We start from the raw sequence: 21,447 nt of genomic DNA, 5'->3' as shown, positions 1-21,447 counted from the left end.
TATATATTTTTTTTTTTTTTTTTGAGACAAGGTCTCACTCTGTCACCCAGGCTGGAGTGCAGTGGCATGATCATAGCTCACTACAACCTTGACCTCCTGGGCTCAAGCTATCCTCTCACTTCACCCTTTCAAGTAACTGTGACTACAGGTGTGTGCCTGGCTAATTTTTTTTAATTTTTAATTTTTGAGATGGAATCTCACTCTGTGGCCCAGACTGGAGTACAGTGGGGCAACCTCAGCTCACTGCAACTTCTGCCTCCTGGGTTCAAGTGATTTCTGGCCAATTTTTGTATTTTTAGTAGAGATGGGGTTTCGTCATGTTGACCAGGCTGGTCTTGAACTTCTGAGCTCCAGTGATCCGCCCACCTTGGCCTCCTAAAGTGCTAGGATTACAGGCATGAGCCACTACATCTGGCCTAGTTTTTTTTTTTTTTTGATAGTAGACATGGGGTCTGGCTGTGTTGTCCTGGGACGTCTTGGACTCCTGGCTTCAAATGATCCTCCCATCTCGGCCTCCCAAAATGTTAGGATTACAGGTGTGAGCCACTGCACCCAGCCAGGTTCCATTTTCTCTATATTGACCTTTCCTTCATACTTCAGAAGCATTTGGGGATAATCTTTAGTTTTGTTTTCCATTTGTTTTTTCTGTGTCCATTTTGCTGTTAAATATATCTGTCAAGCTTTATTTTAGCAATTGTTTTCTCTCTTTTATAACAGCATCTTTTAATGTTATAATTTACATAGAATAAGCTGCATGCATTTAAAACGTACAATTCCATGAGTTTTGACAGATATATATAGCCACACACACACACAACCCTTTTACCCCTAAACAAGAGTTGGGTTACCACAGAGTTTTTCCCTGCCTCTGTGCAGTCTAACCCCAGCTCTCAAGCCCATGATTTGCTTGCTTTCAGATGTAAAATGATTAGCTTGCCTTTTTAAATTTATTTTTATTTTTTTGAGATGGAGTCTCCCCTCTGTTGCCCAGGCTGGTGTACAGTAGTGCAATCTCGGCTCATTGAAACCTCCTCCTCCTAGGTTCAAGTGACTCTCCTGCCTCAGCCTCCCGAGTAGCTGGGATTACAGGCATGCACCACCACACCCGGCTAATTTTTGTATTTTTAGTAGAGACGAGGTTTCGCCATGTCGGCCAGGCTGGTCTTGAACTCCTAACCTCAGATGATCCGCCCGCCTTGGCCTCCCAAAGTACTGGGATTGCAGGCATTAGCCACCATGCCTGCTTTTTTTTTTTTTTTTTTCTTTTTTCTTTTTTGAGACCAGGTTTTGCTCTTATTGCCCAGGCTGGAGTGCAATGGCATGATCTCAGCTCACTGCAACCTCTGTCTCCCGGTTCAAGCGATTCTCCTTTCTCCTGCCTCAGCCTCCGGAGTAGCTGGGATTACAGGCGCACTCCACCAGGCCCAGCTAATTTTTTTTTTTTTTTTTTTTTTGAGATGGAGTCTCGCTTGTCACCCAGGCTGGAGTGCAGTGGCGTGATCTCGGCTCACTACAACCTCCATCTCTCAGGTTCAAGTGATTCTCCTGCCTCAGCTTCCTGAGTAGCTGGGATTAGAGGTGTGTGCCACCATGCCTGGCTAATTTTTTGTATTTTTAGTAGAGACGGGGTTTCACCATGTTGGTCAGGCTGATCTTGAACTCCTGACTTTGTGATCCACCTCCCTCAGCCTCCCATAGTGCTGGGATTACAGGCGTGAGCCACTGTGCCCGGCCTAAGTTTTGTATTTTTAGTACATATGCTTAGTACAGTATGATTTCACCATATTGGCCAGGCTGGTCTTGAACTCATGACCTCAGGTGATCTGTCTGTCTCGGCCTCTCAAAGTGCTGGGATTACAGGCTTGAGCCATCGTGCCCGGCCAGTTTGCGTATTCAAAAGTTTCATATAAATGGAATAATATAGTGTGTAGCCTTTTGTGCAAGGTTTGTTTTACTCAGCCTATTTTTGAGATTCATGAATATTAAGTATGTAGTAGTTTGTCCTTTTTTTTGGTTTTGAGAGCATTTTTCCCCACAATTAGCAAGTTAACATAGACAAACCGTATTTAAATTTTGCTGGGTGTGATGACTCAGGCCTGTAATCCCAGCACTTTGGGAGGCCAAAGTGGGAGGACTGCTTGAGGCCAGGAGTTGGAGACCAGCGTGGACAGCACAGTGAGACCTTGTCTCTACAAAAAATTAAAAAATTAGCTGGAATGGTTGTGTTCCTGTAGTCGTAGTTACTTGGGATGCTGAGGCAGGAGGATTGCTTGAGCCCAGGAGTTCAAGGTTAACAGTCAGTTGTGATTGAGCCATTGCACTCCAGCCTGGGCAGCAGAGTGATATGCTGTCTCTAAAATAAAATAAAAGGTGAAAATAAATAGAAACCGTTTTGCATAGACTCTTTTGTACATTGTGTATTTAGTTGTATATAATTTTATCATGTGTTAATTTTTGCAACCACACATATCTGGCAATTGTTTTTTAATTTTTGATTTTTCTCTATGGTAGCTTTTTTTAATGGATGAGATATAATTTTACTTCTGAGAATATTTTGATTCTCTTGTTTATTCCTGCAACTCTTTCTTCAGATACTTAGTTTCTCATTTTTGTGGTGTTTGTTTCCCTTTTAGTTTTTCTAGTTTGTAAAAGTGGTAATCACTGGTTTGAGAATTGCTGTTCTTCTGCCAGTGGATTCAGTGTCTGTTTACCAGTTGGTCAGAATTGATGGTAGGGGAGGTATAAGATGTGTGGCAAAATATGGGGCAAAACGTCTCCTTACTTGTTCTGGGAAATAGCAGCCACCTGAGTGCCATCCTGATTCTGGGGCTCCAGTGCCTGTTTCCAGTGAATACTGCTTCTGTTGGTGTTGGGGATAGAACATGGTTATTGGTAGAGGGAGTGACCTGTCCACTTGTGCCAGGCACATTTCCCCACCATCACTTGTGACTGCACCAGACCTGCTTTTGTTTCCCCATGGTAGCCACCCTAAACCTACATCTTGGATAGAACACCCCTACGTTCTCTGTCTCACCTTCATAGCTGATCCCAGTTTTAATAGCATTCCTCTTTTGAGGCTTATGCATGGTTATTGCCTCTGTAAACCTAGTTCTGCTCCTATCTCTTCTTGGTTCCCAGAATTATTTTAGAAAATAATATATCAATAAACCCAAATCTTTTTTTTTTTCTGAGGTGGAGTTTTGCTCTGTCACCCAGGCTGGAGTGCAGTAGTGCAATCTCAGCTCACTGAAACCTCCACCTCCCAGGTTCAAGCAATTCTCCTGCCTCAGCCTCCTGAGTAGCTAGGATTACAGGTGCCCGCCACCACACCGGGCTAATTTTGTATTTTTAGTAGAGATGGGGTTTCACCATGTTGGCCAGGCTGGTCTCAAACTCCTGACCTCAGGTGATCTGCCCTCCTCAGCCTCCCAAAGTGCTGGGATTACAGGTGTGAGCCACCGCGCCTGGCCTAAACCCACATCTTTAGTAATTTCTAGGATTTAGGTTGGGAGGGGAAGCATTTACAGATGCTCTTTGATGTATGATGTTTATGCTGCATTCCATAAACCCATCAGAAGTTGAAAATACTTTAAATTAGGTGGGGCACAGTGGCTCACATTAAATTTGAGCCCTCATTAAATTGGGACCTTCCATATGTCTGTGTAGTCCATTTTGATCCAATCTCTTGAGGCCTTCTTTTTCTTTTTTTTTTCTTTGAGATGGAGTCTCGTTCTGTTGCCAGGCTGGAGTGCAGTGGTGTGATCTCGGCTCACTGCAACTTCTGCCTCGTGGGTTCAAGCGATTCTCCTGCCTCAGCCTCCGGAGTAGCAGGGACTATAAGCGCACGCCACCATGGCCAACTGATTTTTGTATTTTTAGTAGAGATGGTTTCACCATGTTGGCCAGGATGATCTCGGTCTCTTGACCTTGTGATCCACCTGCCTTGGCCTCCCCAAGTGTTGGGATTACAGGTGTGAGCCTCCATACCTGGCCTTTTTTTATTTTATTTTATTTTTTGGGGGATGGAGTCTCACTCTGTCACCCAGGCTGGAGTGCAGTGGTATGATCTCGGCTCACTGCAGCCTCCGCCTCCCGGGTTCAAGTGATTCTCCTTCCTCATCTTTCCTTAGCCTCTGGAGTGCTAGGATTATAGGTGCCCACCAACATGCCTGGCTAATTTTTGTATTTTTAGTAGAGACAAGGTTTCACCATGTTGGCCAGGCTGGTCTCGAATTCCTGACCTCAGGTGATCCACCCATCTTGGCCTCCCAAAGTGCTAAGATTATAGGCGTGAGCCACTGTGCTTGGCCTAAAGGACATTTTGGGAACCAGTGTTAACATAACGTCTATTGAAACCTTTTATTTTTGGGATATCAGATTTTGAAAGATAAATTGACCATTGGAGGTTGTATGTTACATAGGGTTGGGAATTTCCTGTTTCTGGTTTGCTGCTAAACAAAACTCTGAAGTCTCAATGTTTTTTTTTTTTTAAGCTAATAGGAAAGATAGCTTTTCATTCTGAATCTTTGTTTTTCACAGTTGAGGCTTATGAGTAGTCAGCTTGTTATTGTTAAAGTATTTCATAATGCAGTTTGGGCTTGTCAGAATGGTTGGGTTGGCTCAATACTTTGAATTTTTATTTTTCATCTTTGCTGTAGTATTTTTTTTTTAAGTTGTGCATCTGAATGAAGACAGAATCACGTTTCTTTGCCCCAAAACCTTTTTGTGTAGAATTATGTTCTTTGGAAACCCTAGGGTTTGAAATAAGTTGCTACTGTGGTAAGTGTAAATTTAGTTTTCAGAAAAAAGCTGTGCTGACTTATTTTCTTCCCCGTTTAGTTTTCCATGGTTTGGCTTGGATATCGGTGGAACTCTGGTCAAGCTGGTTTATTTTGAACCCAAAGACATAACTGCTGAAGAAGAAGAGGAAGAAGTGGAAAGTCTTAAAAGCATTCGGAAGTACCTGACCTCCAATGTGGCTTATGGGTCCACAGGCATCCGGGACGTGCACCTCGAGCTGAAGGACCTGACTCTGTGTGGACGCAAAGGCAATCTGCACTTTATACGCTTTCCCACTCATGACATGCCTGCTTTTATTCAAATGGGCAGAGATAAAAACTTCTCGAGTCTCCACACTGTCTTTTGTGCCACTGGAGGTGGAGCGTACAAATTTGAGCAGGATTTTCTCACAGTATGCATTTTTTAGCTTATATACAATTTATGGTAATTTGATTGTTAAAAATAATGCCAGTAGCAGGTGGTGAAATAATTTCCATCTCTAGTAGAACTTGAATTTTCTTGAGTCAAATGAAGATTAAAGGGTACGCTAGTGATAGTCAGAAGTTAGCCATCTAGAGGTGGTTGTATAATTCAGATATATGGATATGGATGATAATCAGAGCCACTAAAAGGGTAGCATTTTGTTGTTCCTTTACTATGAAAAATTAGGGCATCTGCTGTATGTTGAGGAAGAAACTACCTACAAGGAACATCATTAGATCATGAACAATGAGATTGAAATATAATTTTAAAAAATCATTTCATGTCATGAAATTGTTTTCAATCTTGTCTACCCTCAGTTGTTTCCCGGCATGTTCACTAACTGAAAAAATAAGGAACTCTGGTCAAAAGTGGTGTTTTCGGCTCAGGGCTAGTGTGAGATGGGTGACTGCAGAGCCCTTCTCTCCCAGAGTGCTTTCTGATGTGTTCTGTGCTGCACACTTAACTGGAGTCTCGCCACCATGTCTGGCCCCTGGGGCATGCTGCCAGGTGCTCTATCTTGCTTTTTTGAGTGAACACTGGAGAACATGGTGAGCAAGGCCTTGAGGCTAGGTCCTTTCAGGGTGGATGGTGGGGGTAGGCCAGAGAACTGACAAATGAATTGGCGAAGATCCTGACTTTCAGGGTGCAATACAGATTGAAAATGTCTTCAGTGACTGACTTATGTTTTTCTGTCACTAAATGAGAGAACATTAGTCCAAAAGAGATTCTGCATTTTTTTTTTCTTGAGATGGAGTTTCACTCTTGTTCCCAGGCTGGAGTGCAATGGCACAATCTCGGCTCAACACAACCTCCACCTCCTGGGTTCAAGCAATTCTCCTGCCTCAGCCTCCCAAGTAGCTGGGATTACAGGCATGTGCCACCATGCCCGGCTAATTTTGTATTTTTAGTAGAGACAGGGTTTCTGCATGTTGGTCAGGCTGGTCTCGAACTCCTGATCTCAGGTGATCTGCCCGCCCCAGCCTCCCAAAGTGCTGGGATTATAGGGGTGAGCCACCGTGCCTGGCCCAAATTCTGCCTGTTACTCTGCATGTCTTTTAGTAGAGACGGGGTTTCGCCATGTTGTCCAGGCTGGTCTGGAACACCTGACCTCAAGTGATCCGCCTGCCTTGGCCTCCCAAAGGACTGGAATTACAGGTGTGAGCTACCGTGTCTGGCCTCAACTTAACTTTTTTAACTAACATGCCTTGGAGTCCTTCCCACTTCAGAACATACAGATCCTCTTCATTTCTGGGTTTGTTTTTTCTTGAGACGGAGTCTCGCCCTGTCATCCAGGTTGGAGTACAGTGGTACGATCTCAGCTCACTGCAACCTCCGCCTCCCAGGTTCAAGAGATTCTCCTGCTTCAGCCTCCTGAGTAACTGGGATTACAGATGTGCGCCACCATACCTGGCTAATTTTTCTTTTAAATCTTTAGTAGAGACTAGGTTTCACCATGTTGGCCAGGCTGGTCTTGAACTCCTGACCTCGTGATCTGCCTGCCTCAGCCTCCCAAAGTGCTGGAATTACAGGCGTGAGCCACCACGCCCGGCCAATCCTCTTCATTTTTAGTTGCTATACAGTGCTCCGTAATACAAATAATAACTTAGTCTTTTCTTTATTATTTAAATGGAATTAATTGATTATAAAACAGCTCAGATTTTGACTGCTAAAATTTCCCTCCCTCCCAAGAAGCTGTAGCTGGTTTAGATAGTGAAAAAAAAAATCTTACCTTCTAACTGGATACTTTCAGCCTTTTGGCTTCAGATTGTTGAATAATGTATGGCCTCTTTTGATACTGCTCCAAAGTCTTGAGATGGTCCTCTGTCACAGTCCTTGTGGCTCCTGCCCTCTGTCACCAGGTGGTTTCTGATAGTGCTGTGGCCTGAGCTGCATTTCAGCCCCATTGTCCCTGTAAGCAGAGATCTGGATTTCTGCTTGAAGGTTGATAAATACTGTGGGGTTTTTTTTTTTTTTTTTTTTTTTTTGGTCACATTTATTCAGCTGCTGCAGTAGTTTCTATGTAGAGTGTGTTTGGGTCTGTGGTAGCAGGAGTGTGTCTCAGCATTCTGTCCCTATGTTTGCTCCTAAATCTGTTCTTAAAGCATGCACAAATAATACACATCTGTGAGTGCACTTTTATGGTTGGTTTCACGTAGTGGGGATGTCTTATTGAATGGAATTTCTGTTTCTTTTGGGTTATTAAAAAGTCTGAGTACATTCTTATTTCATTACAGATAGGTGATCTTCAGCTTTGCAAACTGGATGAACTAGATTGCTTGATAAAAGGAATTTTATACATTGACTCAGTTGGATTCAATGGACGGTCACAGTGCTATTACTTTGAAAACCCTGCTGATTCTGAAAAGTGTCAGAAGTTACCATTTGATTTGAAAAATCCATATCCTCTGCTTCTGGTGAACATTGGCTCAGGGGTTAGCATCTTAGCAGTATATTCCAAAGATAATTACAAACGGGTCACAGGTACTAGGTAAGTTGTATATAAAACTCATTGTTTATTCTTAGTATCATAACGGGCTGAGTTTTCAGGTATTACATGTAACTAACTATACCTTCCAGAACCTGCTAGGTGAAAGATTTAAGTGTTTCTAGATTATGCAAACAAATGTTTCTCTTTGAAAATGATGATTTTATGACCCACTTTTCTTTAATGTCTACTGTTCAAGACTTACTATCCTAAGTGTTTCCTAAATGGTCGCGCCAGCAGACTCATTGTAGCCCTTGCCCTCAGATAGTTTATGGTGTGCATACACAAAGTAGCTAAAGTTATTAGGCAGCATCTGTAAGGAGAAGGCATGGGAAAGGACCTAGCTTTGAAACCTGTGTAAATTTCATGCTTCTACACACACATATGTATGTGTAGAATAATGATTTATTCTAGGTATGTGATTTAGAAGTTGATAGGTACTAATCAGTAGAAAAATTATTGAGGGAAGGTAGTATGAAAAGAGAGGATTAGCTAGGCGTGCTGGCTCATGCCTGTAATCCCAGTACTTTGGGAGGCCAAGGCAGGTGGTTGACTAGGTCAGGAGTTCAAGATCAGCCTGGCCAACATGGTGAAACCCCATCTCTAGTAAAAATACAAAAATTAGCTGGACGCAGTGGCAGGCGCCTGTAATCCCAGCTACTCAGGAGGCTGAGGCGAGAGAATTGCTTGAACTCAGAGGGTGGAGGTTGCAGTGAGCCGAGATTGCGCCACTGCACTCGAGCCTGGGTGACGGAGTGAGACTCCGTCTCAGGAAAAAAAAAAAAAAGAAAAGAAAAGAGAGGATTAGGGCCGGGCACGGTGGCTCACACCTGTAATCCCAGCACTTTGGGAGGCCGAGGCGGGTGCATTGAGGTCGGGCGTTCAAGACCAGCCTGCCCAACATGGAGAAACCCTGTCTCTACTAAAAATACAAAATTAGCCGGGCATGGTGGCACATGCCTATAATCCCAGCTACTTGGGAGGCCAAGGCAGGAGAATCACTTGAACCAGGAGGCAGAGATTGCGGTGAGCCAAGATCGTGCCATTGTACTCCAGCCTGGGCAACAAGAGCTAAACTCCATCTCAAAAAAAAAGAAAGGATTAGATAAAATGTTTCGGCTTAAGTGTTAGAGATCACTTCAGGAAAAACAGGGATCTGGGGTTGGGATAAACAAATTTTTTAAAAAGCAGTTGTGATTTAAATAGAGGAGTAATTTTTTTGTGACAAAACACATTGCAGGAGGAGTATGATGGGGGGTGCACTGATAAGCCAGGGTGACAAGGTGCTCGGATGAGAATGACTCAGGGAATGTACTTGGAGAGGGAAGGAGAGGATGTGTTAGCATGACCCCAGGTGTGTAGGGCTAATTTGCACTTGAGGCTCTTCATACTTGGCAGCCATCCAGACTGCTCTGGGGACATGGGCCCTGTATTTTGGACTTTGCATGTTGGCTCACATGCATGTGTGTCTTAAAGGTATGTATCAGGCACCTTATCTTTTCACAGACTTGTTTCCTAACAGTGACATTTGCATGATTGGGTTGGATATGTGAATATGGTTTTGGGATTCATAAATGTTAACTTCCTGTTCTTATTTTTTAAAATGTTACAATACTGTTACTTTTTTTTAAATCATAGTCTTGGAGGAGGAACTTTTTTTGGTCTCTGTTGTCTTCTTACTGGCTGTACCACTTTTGAAGAAGCTCTTGAAATGGCATCTCGTGGAGATAGCACCAAAGTGGATAAACTAGTACGAGATATTTATGGAGGGGACTATGAGAGGTTTGGACTGCCAGGCTGGGCTGTGGCTTCAAGGTAAGGGGGCATGTGTGTTCTAAGAAATACAGGAGGGCCGGGCGCAGTGGCTCATGCCTGTAATCCCAGCACTTTGGGAGGCCGAGGCAGGCAGATCACGAGGTCAAGTGTTCGAGACCAGCCTAGTCAGCATAGCGTAACCCCGTCCCTACTAAAAATACAAAAATTAGTCGGGCATGGTGGTTTGCACCTGTAGACCCAGCTACTTGGGAGGCTGAGGCAGGAGAATCACTTGAACCCTGGAGGCAGAGGTTGCGGTGAGCTGAGATCACGCCACTGCACTCCAGCCTGGGTGACAGAGTGAGACTCCGTCTCAAAAACAAACAAACAAAAGAAATACAGAGATAAAATAATGGGCATATTTTTAAAGAAAGCTCTATTGAGATATAATTTACATACTATAAAGTCACCTGTTTAAAGTGTACAATTTCGTAATTTCTAGTATATTTACAGGATTGTGCGACCATCACTGTAATCCCAATTTTAGGACATTTTTATCATCTTAGAAAGAAACCTTATATTCATTAGCTACCACTCTCCATTCCCCCCATAGCCCCTGTCAAACAGCAATTTATTATTATTCTATTTTATTTATTTTTTTTTTTGAGACGGAGTCTTGCTCTGTCGCCTTAGGCGCTGGAGTGCAGTGCCCGGATCTCAGCTCACTGCAAGCTCCGCCCCCGGGTTTACGACATTCTCCTGCCTCAGCCTCCCAAGTAGGCTGCGGACTACAGGCGCCCGCCACCTCGCCCGGCTACTTTATTAAAAAAAATTTTTTGCCGGGCGCCGCGCGGCTCAAGCCTCGTAATCCCAGCCCACTTCCTTGGGAGGCGAGACGGGCCGCGAATCACGAGGTCAGGAGAATCGAGTCCCATCCTGGCCCTAACACGTGTAAACCCCGTCTCTACTAAAAAATCAAAAAACTAGCAGGGCCGATGGTGGCACGCGCCTGTAGCTCCCAGCTACGTGGCGAGGCTGAGGCAGGAGAATGCGGTGAACCCAGGCAGGTGCGAGATTGCGTAAGCTGAGATTCCGGCCACTGCACTCCAGCCTGGGGCGCGCCGGGAGCCGAGACTCCGTCTCAAAAAAAAAAAAAAAAAAAAAAAAAAAAAAAAAAAAAAATTCTTTTTTTCAGTTAGAGACGGGGCTGGTCACTGGGTTAGCCAGATGCGATCGCATCTCCTGCACTTCGTGAGTCCTGCCCGTCTCGGCCTCCAAAGCGGCCTTGCGGATTTACAGGCTTGAAGCCCACCGCGGGCCCAGCCTAACAGCAATTTATTTTCTGTCTCTAGGTTTGCCTCTTCTGAACATTTAAGTGGTATCATACAGTATGTGATCTTTTGTGATTACTTCTTCATTTAGCATAATGTTTTCAAACATTCACATTACAGTGTGAATCAGTACTTTATTCCTTTTTATTGCCAAATAATATTTCTTTTTTCTTTCTTTTTTTTTTTTTCCTGAGATGGAGTTCTGCTCTTTTTGCCCAGGCTGGAGTGCAATGGTGTGATCTCGGCTCACTGCATCCCCCGCCTCCCGGGTTCAAGCAGTTCTCCTGCCTCAGCCTCCTGAGTAGCTGGGATTACAGGCATGCGCCACCAAGCCTGGCTAATTTTTTTTTTTTTTTTTTTAAGTAGAGAAAGGATTTCTCCATGTTGGCCAGGCTGATCTCCAACTCCTGACCTCAGGTGATCTGCCTGCCTCAGCCTCCCGAAGTGCTGGGATTACAAGCGTGAGCCACCGTGCCCGGCTGCCACATGATATTTCATTATGTGGATAATACTACATTTTATCCATTTATTGGTTGATGAACATTTGGGTTGTTTCCTTTTTTTGGTTATAATGTTGAACATTTATGTGTAAGTCTTTGTATGCACATATATTTTTAATTCTTTTGGGTATATACGTGAGAGTAGAATTGCTGAGTCATAAATAACTTAATGTTTAATCTTTTGAGGAACTACTACACTGTTTTCCAAAGTGGCAGTCCCATTTTACAGTCTTAGCAGGTTATGAACATTTAAATTTTTTGTCAACACTTACTGTCTGTCTTCTTGGTTTTAGTTGTCTTAATAGGAGTGAAGTGATATCTTGTAGTGTTTTTATTTTTTAAGAGGCAGGGTCTCGCCCTGTTGCCCACGTGAGTGAGAGCGCAGTGTTGCGATCATAGCTCACTACAGCCTTGATCTCCTGGGCTCAAATGTTTCTCCTGCGTCAGCCTCCTGAGTCACTAGGACTATAGCTGTGCACTGCCTTGCCTAATTTATTTTTTGTAGAGATAGGGTCTCGCTATGTTGCCTAGGCTGTCCTGGTCTCAAGTGATCCTCCCACTCCCACCTTGGCTTCCCAACATGTTGGGATTACAGGTGTGAGCCATCACCATGCCTGACTGAAACATCTTTTTTTTGTGTGTGTGGCAAGGTCTCGCTCTGTTGCGCAGGCTGGAGTGCAGTGACACCATCTTGCCTCACTGAAACCTCTACCTCCTGGGTTCAAGCGATTCTCCTGCTTCACCTCCCAGGTAGCTGGGATTACAGGCACACCTGTAAATTATGCCAACATGCCTGGCTAATTTCTGTATTTTTAGTAGAGGTGGGGTTTCGCCATGTTGGCCAGGCTGGTCTCTAACTCCTGACCTCAAGTGATCCACCCACCTCGGCCTCCCAAAGTGCTGGGATTACAGGTGTGAGCCACCACGCCCAGCCCGAACATCTTTTCATGTATTTACTGGCCATCTGTCTGTAGTCTTTGGAGAAATATCTGCTCAAGTCTATTGCTAAGTTTTTAGTTAGATTGTCTTTTTATTATTGAGTTCTGGATACAAGTCCCTTATTAGATACGTAATTTGCAAATATTTTGTCCCATTTTGTGAGTTGTCTTTTCACTTCCTTGATGGTGTCCTTTGCAGCATGGAAATTTTAAATTTTGATGAAGTTAATCTTATCTATCATCTATCACTTGTGCTTTTGGTGTTATATGTAAGAAATCTAAGATGAAGAATTGCCTAATTTAAGATCATGAAGAATTGTTTTTTTTTCTTCTGAGAGTTTTATAGTTTTAGCTCTTTTATTTTATTATTATTATTATTATTATTTTTTTTGAGATAGAATCTTGCTCTGTCACCAGGCTGGAGTGCAGTGGCGCGATCTCAGCTCACTGCGACCTCTGCCTCCCGGGTTAAAGCGATTCTCCTGCCTCAGCCTCCCGAGTAGCTGGGACTACAGTGCATACCACCACGCCCAGCTAATTTTTGTATTTTTAGTAGAGGCAGGGTTTCACCATATTGTCCAGGATGGTCTTGATCTCTTGACCTCGTGATCCGTCCGCCTCGACCTTCCAAAGTGCTGGGATTACAGGCGTGAGCCACTGCGCCCGGTGGTTTTAGCTCTTACATCTAGCTCTTATATTTGATCCATTTTGAATAAATTTTGTGTATGGTGTGAGGTGGAGGTCCAAGTTCATTTCTTTTGTGTGTGGATGTCCAGTTATCCTAGTACCATTTGTTGAAAAGATAATTCTTCCCCTGTTAAATTCTCTTGCCCCCTTTGTCAAAAATCAGTTGACCATAGATGTTTGGGTTTATTCCTGGACTCCAAGTTCTGTGCCATTGATATACATGTCTGTTTTTATGCCGTTACCACATTGCCTTGATACTGTAGCTTTGTATTAAGTTCTGAAGTAAGAAAGTGTGAGTCATCCAACTTGTTCTTTTTTCAAGATTATTTTGGCTATTCTGGGTACCTTGAGGGTATGAATTTTAGGGTTAACTTGGCAAAGTCTATAAATAAGACAATTGGGATTTTAATAGAGATTGTGTTGAATCTTTTGGCCAATTTGGAGAGTATTGCCATCCTAATACAGAGTCTTCTGATCCAAAAAGATGGAATGTCTTTCCATTTATTTAGATCTTTGCTTTCTTTCAACGGTGTTTTGTAGATTTTATTGTACAGGTGTTACACTTTTGTTAGATATATCTGTAAGCGTTTTATTCTCTGATGCTATTATGAATGAAATCATTGTCTCCATTTTGAGATCATTTAGAAGTGTAATTTCCGTATGTTGGGGCACATGGCTTTTACTAATAGAAAAATCACTTATATACATGCTTGTTTACTAAGTTGAGACACTTGGTAAATGCTGTTGATTTCATTTTCTGTGTTTGTAACATTTGCTCATTGGTCATCACTTCCTTTTCTGATTGGCAAATTATTGTAGCAGTTCTGCTCGGCATGTACATTGAAGTACTTTATCTTCTAGGGAAACCTGAAACTCTTAAGTAGCTCACTCTGGGACTCAGCTGTCTGTACTTTGCTCTGCTCTGATGGAACAGTTTACCGGATGTGCATGTGACCATCTGAGTGGAACAGCTGTGCGGTTGAGATGAATTGCTGTTAGAGGTGTTGTCCTGAAACTGTCTGGTTGCAGGAGCAATGGTGCCTTCCAGTGCATCTGATGAGATTCTAACTGAATGTATGAATATCTGGTATCAAAGCTAGACTTCAGTAGAAACCACAGGGAAAGCTGTCTGCTCATTTAGAATGTTTGAGGGCTCTATTTGAAGCTGCATTTCTCTTTGAGCAGATGCTCCATTATTGCAAAATAAAAAGTTTGAAGATTTCAACAATGTTGATCTAAAAGCTAGTTTTATTTCAATAAAGTAACATTCAAGTTCTGTTGGGCTTTGTTGCTTTTGGTTTAGCAATGGGAATTTTTTTTCCTCCATCACAGCTTTGGAAACATGATGAGCAAGGAGAAGCGAGAGGCCGTTAGTAAAGAGGACCTTGCCAGAGCGACTTTGATCACCATCACCAACAACATTGGCTCAATAGCAAGAATGTGTGCCCTTAATGAAGTAAGGGGACATGGGTTTCTTTAATTGCTTTAAGGAAAAAACTGAACTTAAGTGGGCCCCACTATATGTCTGTCTTCTCAGAACAGTGCCAAAATGTAGTCATTTGGGGTGGGGTTTGTTTTAGCACGAAGTTAAAACTTTTCAAATATAGATTAATCATCTTCTTCTTCTTCTTCTTTTTTTTTTTAACTGAAGATAAACATTGCTACTTGTCTAAAAGGAAAATGACATACTTTGAGGACAAAGTAGAGAAAGAGTAGAAGGTAGCCAGTGTTCCAGATATTGGGGACTGTTGGGGGTGATGATGGATAATGATGCTGAATGTAGACTCCACACTCACCGCTGAGCTCTAGAGGCCCTAGGGAGGAATCCAGAGGAAGTCACTGAAGCTGGGAGAAGACTGAGCAGGCCGAGGAGTGCCCTCCTTGGCTCCCCCACCTCAGCAGAGCTGTGTCTTTGTGCTTTCAGCTTCTTTACAGTGCTGCCTTGTAGCATTCAGGTCAAGCAGCATTGTACAGGGCTATGAAAGAACCAAGAATGGGCTGCCCTTGGGGAAAGAGGATCTAGGATCCAGTTGGTGCAGCTTATGGCTTGTCCCTGTGTGTACAGTTGTTAAATTGTTCTTTTATTTTAAAAGTTATCCTTTAAATAGATGATACAGGCATGTAGCTTAAAAGGAAACCTCAAAAGACACAAAGGATTTATCTCATTTTAAGTGAAAAAATACTGTATCAACATCAAGTAATTAAACATTTCTTTGTTTGAATATCGTAATTTCTTTTTTTCTTTATTGTATGTTCCCTTTCCTGTGCTTATGTATTTTCAGAAATTTTAGTTGGTGTGCATACCACAATTTGTATTTTGTACTTAAATATTACACATTTCGTGGCTGTATATTTATTTGATCGAGTTATTTTATATCAACATAGAGCTTGGCATTTGGTTGCTTGCTGATAACTTGGCAGTAAGCATTTTTAAGCATGAAGTTATTCTTTGGTTGAATTTTATTCTTGATATGGGGCTTACTTAGGAGTGAGATTTCTGGTCTACAGAAATGATCATGCTCATGAATTTTGACATTTATCGTCATGATGCTTTGCACAAGGGCTGCACCAATTTAGATCATCTTTAGCAATGAATGAGTGGATTAATTGTACTACAACTTTACTGACATTGGTGGTGGAATTTCAGTTGCTTTTTTTTGCTAGCTTAATAGGTCTAAAATTTTACTTTGATAGCTAGTGGTTTGATTTTTTCCCTGTGTGTTATATTGCTTGTATACTTCGCCTGTTTGTGTCACTGTCCTTCTTTTGGATTGGGGTCATACTGGTTTTTGTTTGTTTGTTTTTTTAACTTCTCTGTATAAAACATTGTATTCAAAACTAGTTATTGCTGGCCATATTTAATACAAATGTTTTTCCTAATCTATTTCCCTCTCCTGGGACATTATCTAGCATGCTTTGCAGTGGGTCCAGAGTTGTCTGGGGATCAGGTTTAAGTAGCCCTAGACCAACTGGACTAAATTTGATCAGCAGTCAAATTGTTGCTAAGAGCTATGCACATGGTGCTCTATTTGGGGTAGCTTTTATGAGAAAATAGGAATTAAGATGACAACTAATTGCCTTTTTTTGGTGTGCTCAGAACATTAACCAGGTGGTATTTGTTGGAAATTTCTTGAGAATTAATACGATCGCCATGCGGCTTTTGGCATATGCTTTGGATTATTGGTCCAAGGGGCAGTTGAAAGCACTTTTTTCGGAACACGAGGTAAGCTGACTGGTTCCTTGTGATATATTATGTACACAGAGGGCTTGTGGGTCACACTGTCATGGAACTTGAGGTAGAGGGTGGAGGTGAGATGGGTTGCAGTGTTTCTTTTGTTTTTTGTTTTTTTCGAGATGGAGTCTCGCTCTGTCACCCAGACTGGAGTGCAGTGGTGCAGTCTCGGGGCTCACTGTAGCCTCTGCCTCCTGGGTTCAAGCAATCCTCTCACCTCAGTCTCTTAAGTAGCTGGGAGTACAAGCGTGTACCACCACACCCTGCTAATTTTCGTACTTTTAGTTGGCCAAGCTGGACTGATCTCAAACTCCTGACCTTAAGTGATCTGCCCTCCTTGGCCTCCCAAAGTTCCAGGATTACAGGTGTGAGCCACTGTGCCCACCTTTTTTGGTAGTTTAACTTTGTAACATTTGAAAGCTGTTTCTTCCCTGATACCAATGCCAGGTAGATTTTGGGTTAATTTAATTGTAAGCTTAAGAAATTTTAGAGAAAAACCCTTGATGAACATTCCCCTATATTTCTGATGCCATATTTTTGTTTGAACTGTCCTTTATATTTTTTCTATTGCACTGACTGTGCCATTACTCTGGGTTCTGTTTTTTTTTTTTTTTTTTTCATTTTTTTCAATGCCAGTTTTTATATATTGTAATTCTTGTGCCAGTTATTTAAGATGCATGTTGTAAAAATGAATAGATCAGTAAACCTCTCAGACTAGAACCACACTATCATAAGAACTTAAGTACAATTGTAGACAGGCTGGAAATGATGAAATGAAAAAGAATCAGATTGCTTAACCTTATAGCCTGTCTTGGAAAGCACTCTTACTTTTCCTGTTGGGGAAAAGAAGCAGAGGTGTGGAAAGAGGATAGGGTTCGTTCTTCCCTTCTTGGCTGTGGGGCAGTTGAACTATTATTTCAACTGTTCTTGGATTTTAGATATTGTTATGATGAACATTTTTCAGAATTGTATTGCATATTTAGTTAAACAGTCTATATCAATTAAAGGAAATCAAAGTCCAGATAGTAGCACAGATTTGAAGTGCTAGATTACTTTTTCTCTTTAAATTGCTTTAGTTCATAGTTGAAGTCCAAAGTACACAAATCCCCTTATCAAAAAGCTTAAAATTGAAGTCATCTAACTTAGTTTTAAAATTCTAACATTACTGTATTTGTAAACCAACACTGAATTGCCATTAAGTTTCTTACAGTTCATAGTGTTTCTTTTTTTTTTTTTTCTGAGACGGAGTCTCGCTCTGTCGCCCAGGCTGGAGTGCAGTGGCCGGATCTCAGCTCACTGCAAGCTCCGCCTCCTGGGTTCACGCCATTCTCCTGCCTCAGCCTTCCGAGTAGCTGGGACTACAGGCGCCCGCCACCTCGCCCGGCTAATTTTTTGTATTTTAGTAGAGACGGGGTTTCACCGTGTTAGCCAGGATGGTCTCGATCTCCTGACCTTGTGATCCGCCCGTCTCGGCCTTCCAAAGTACTGGGATTACAGGCTTGAGCCACCGCGCCCGGCCATAGTGTTTCTGTATACATCTTTTTTTTGTGATCTCAGACTTATTTTATTTTGCTTTATATTAGAATTTTTAAAACTCGAATGTTAGATCTTTTTCTGCTTTATTTCTGCCTCTTGTTTAACCTTTTCCTAGGTAGAACATGGAGATTAGTTTTTTAAGTTAACCTTAAAAAAAAACACAAAAACAGGCTGGGTGCGGTGGCTCACATCTGTAATCCCAGCATTTTGGGAGGCTGAGATGGGCAGATCACCTGAGGTCAGGAGTTTGAGAGCAGCCTGGCCAACATGGCAAAACCCCATCTCTACNCCGCGCCCGGCCATAGTGTTTCTGTATACATCTTTTTTTTGTGATCTCAGACTTATTTTATTTTGCTTTATATTAGAATTTTAAAACTCGAATGTTAGATCTTTTCTGCTTTATTTCTGCCTCTTGTTTAACCTTTTCCTAGGTAGAACATGGAGATTAGTTTTTTAAGTTAACCTTAAAAAAAAACACAAAACAGGCTGGGTGCGGTGGCTCACATCTGTAATCCCAGCATTTTGGGAGGCTGAGATGGGCAGATCACCTGAGGTCAGGAGTTTGAGAGCAGCCTGGCCAACATGGCAAAACCCCATCTCTACAAAAAATACAAAAATTAGCCGGGTGCAATGGCGGGTGCCTGTAATCCCAGCTACTCGGGAAGCTGAGACAGGAGAATCTCTTGAACTTGGGAGGCGGAGGTTGCAGTGAGTTGAGATCACACCACTGTACTACAGCCTGGGCAACAGAACGAGACTCTGTCTCAAAAACAAAAACCAAAACAACAAAACAGACAAAAACACCAAACAGGCCAGGCGCAGTGGCTCACGCCTGTAATCCCAGCACTTTGAGAGGCCGAGGTGGGCGGATCACCAGGTCAGGAGTTCGAGACCAGCCTGACCAACATGGAGAAGCCCTGTCACTACAAAAAATACAAAAATTAGGCCAGGTGCAGTGGCTCAAGCCTGTAATCCCAGCACTTTGGGAGGCCGAGGTGGGCGGATCACGAGGTCAGGAGATCGAGACCATCCTGGCTAACACAGTGAAACCCCGTCTCTACTAAAAAATACAAAAAACTAGCCGGGCAAGATGGTGGGCGCCTGTAGTCCCAGCTGCTCGGGAGGCTGAGGCAGGAGAATGGTGTAAACCCGGGAGGCGGAGCTTGCAGTGAGCTGCGATCCGGCCACTGCACTCCAGCCTGGGCCACAGAGCGAGACTCCATCTCAAAAAAAAAAAAAAAAAAAAAACCACACACACACAAATTAGCTGGGCATGGTGGCACATGCCTGTAATCTCAGCTACTTGAGAGGCTGAGGTGGGAGAATCGCTTGAACCCGGGAGGCAGAGGTTGCGGTGAGCCGAGACGCGCTGCTGCACTCCAGCCTGGGCAACAAGAGCGAAACTCCATCTCAAAACAAAAAACAAAACACCAAACCGATATCGTCATATCATAATAGTTATAAGCCCTTTGTGAAACTGTTGGTTGCATTTTGTCCTTATTGCTCGCCGACTTTGTTTTCCCACTGGTTAGCTTTGCTGGTCCATTTGTCCCTGTGTTTTCCATTCGCATTCAGGCTTTTGACTCTTTTGTTGATCTCTGTACTTGTGGAACTTTGATTACTTTAGCCTCTCTGAGCCTTGAAATATTTTCTTGCCCTCACATTGAAGTCACTTTAACTTTTCTTGTGAAAGCTTCCTATAGATTCTCTCAAGCCTTTCCTCTTTTCTTCCTTTACTCTCATCTTAGCAAGTTGTAGTTTATAACCACCTGTTCCTGTCTCGATAGTAGCATCCCAGTCGTCAGTGGACCCCTCCCTCTCTCTATATATATGTATATACAATGGTTGACTTTATCTCTGTATTTTATTATAAAATAAAGGTACAGAAAGCTACCTAAAACAAACTATAGTGAACTATTAAGACAAATACCCTTGCCTCTGTATTTCCATTGTGCTTTGCCCTGTAGCTGCAGGCCACCTCACATCACAGATTGGTGTGGCTGCCTTTATTTTATTTATACACACCAAAACCAAAGATGGTCAATATGCCTTTCTTTTATTTGTTTTGTTTTTTGAGATGGGGTCTCACTCTGTCAGCCAGGCTGGAGTACAGTGGCGCAGTCTTGGCTCACTTTAACTTCTGCCTCCTGGGTTCAAGTGATTCTCTTTGTCTAAGCCTCCTGAGTAGCTGGGACTACAGGCACATGCCACAGCACCTGGCTAATATTTGTATTTTAGTAGAAACACGGGGTTTGCCATATTGGCCAGGCTGGTGTTGAACTCCAGACCTCAAGTGATCCACCTGCCTTGGTCTCCCAAAGTGCTGGGTTACAGCTGTGAGCCACTGTGCCCGGCCAATATGCCTTTCTTTTAAATTGCCAACTAGGGTGTGACAAGAAAGGCTTTGGCCTCTTTTGTTTCTTGAAGAAGCTTTTCCTGAAAGATAGAGTGGTCGTTATTTATGATGTTTCAGAGACTTGTTTATTTTTTTAAAATCCACACACAAGTCTTTCAGGATCTTCTCATTCCTTTTTTGGTTATTTATTTTAAAAGTAGTCTGCTACCTTACCTTACGGGGTGGAGACTCTGATGGATTCTGCATCGTTTTAGGATTTACCTCTGGTTCTTGCTACCATTCTCTTTTCTGTCATTATGGGGTTTGCCTCGTTTTCTCTAATGTGCTATTCCTGTGTTTTGGTTTTGAGTTCTTGGTTGCGTGTGACCAGACTGCCTGCTTCTGGAGACAGCACAGTGCTTGTCCTCTCTCAGCTGCTGCTTCTGTGTCTCAGGAGGGCTGAGGGCTGCCCTCCCTCAGGAACCTCCGTGCTTCCTCAGGGTCTGCTCTTTGTTCTGTGCCTCTCCATGTTGCCTCTGGGTGGTGGTGTTCCTTCCTGTGCTGCCTGCTTCTGGGCCAGTGATCCAGGTGTCTGGTTACCACCTGGGCACAGCTGCTTGGCTGCTGTGGGCACCTCAGCTTCCCATGTGTCCCCATTCTCAGGGATGTTGCCCCTCCCCATCCTTGTCCCCTCTGGCTTCTGGGCCAGTGATCCAGGTGTCTGCTGACCACCCGGGCACAGCTGCTTGGCTGCTGTGGGCACCTCAGCTTCTCATGTCCTGTACGGAACTCACCCACCGGCCTTGCTCTCCACGTCTCTTAATCCTGTGTCCCCATTCTCGGGGATGCTGCCCCCCTCCTGCTGTCCTGTCCTCTGTTAGGGGTGAATCTTGAATCCATCTTATCTCTTACTCTCCCTCCCTCCCCAGCCCAGTAGGGCTCTCACCCTCTGTGACCCACCCCCCAACTTCACCTACTTCATTGCACTTCGCATCCCACCTCGCCTTCATTCCTCAGTTGTCTGGAAATGCTCCAGGCCTCTGCTGCTTCTCCCTCATTCCCCAGAAATACAGTCAGTTTCTGTCTCTTACCAGAGGTAACTGAGCTGCTGCTAGCCTCATAGCTCCTATCGGCCCCTCTGCGGGTTTGGTTTTGCTCTTATCACAGTGGTCTGAAGTGCTTGGATAGTCTAGGACATACAGCCCCTCCCCAGACAGGGACTCCTTAGGGCATCTGTGCTCCCAGGCTGGCCTTGGCCCTTCTGAGGTGCTCAGGAAATGGGTATGCTGTGTGAAGGGCAGTGTTGGCTTTAACACTAGTCATCACACGTAAGGTGATCTGAATAAGTCTAAGGAAAATAGCACTTATTTTGGTGTATTTTCTTTC

General features: G+C 43.3%; 1 protein-coding gene across 8 annotated transcripts in view; it reads left to right on the top strand.

Annotated features, from left to right (window-relative positions):
• The window catches only part of PANK2 (pantothenate kinase 2), a 39,362-nt gene that overhangs the window by 14,815 nt on the left and 3,100 nt on the right, over positions 1 to 21,447 (top strand). For 4 of the 8 annotated variants that reach the window (XM_017878208.1, XM_017878166.1, XM_017878182.1 and 1 more), the window contains 5 exons: positions 4,840 to 5,191; positions 7,497 to 7,750; positions 9,386 to 9,562; positions 14,291 to 14,414; positions 16,056 to 16,181. In XM_017878208.1, the coding sequence (XP_017733697.1) occupies positions 5,084 to 5,191; positions 7,497 to 7,750; positions 9,386 to 9,562; positions 14,291 to 14,414; positions 16,056 to 16,181 (789 nt within the window). In that variant the 5' untranslated portion in view covers positions 4,840 to 5,083. Of the gene's footprint in view, positions 1 to 4,839; positions 5,192 to 5,268; positions 5,811 to 7,496; positions 7,751 to 9,385; positions 9,563 to 14,290; positions 14,415 to 16,055; positions 16,182 to 21,447 lie in introns of those variants that run through there. The other 4 variants (XM_017878216.1, XM_017878222.1, XM_017878189.1 and 1 more) reach the window with 3 other exon arrangements.

Source organism: Rhinopithecus bieti, unplaced genomic scaffold (assembly GCF_001698545.2).
Source record: "Rhinopithecus bieti isolate Rb0 unplaced genomic scaffold, ASM169854v2 scaffold_65, whole genome shotgun sequence".
Taxonomy (NCBI): domain Eukaryota; kingdom Metazoa; phylum Chordata; class Mammalia; order Primates; family Cercopithecidae; genus Rhinopithecus; species Rhinopithecus bieti.
Note: the sequence above shows the minus strand (reverse complement) of the source record. Positions and strands in the feature narration are given on the sequence as shown.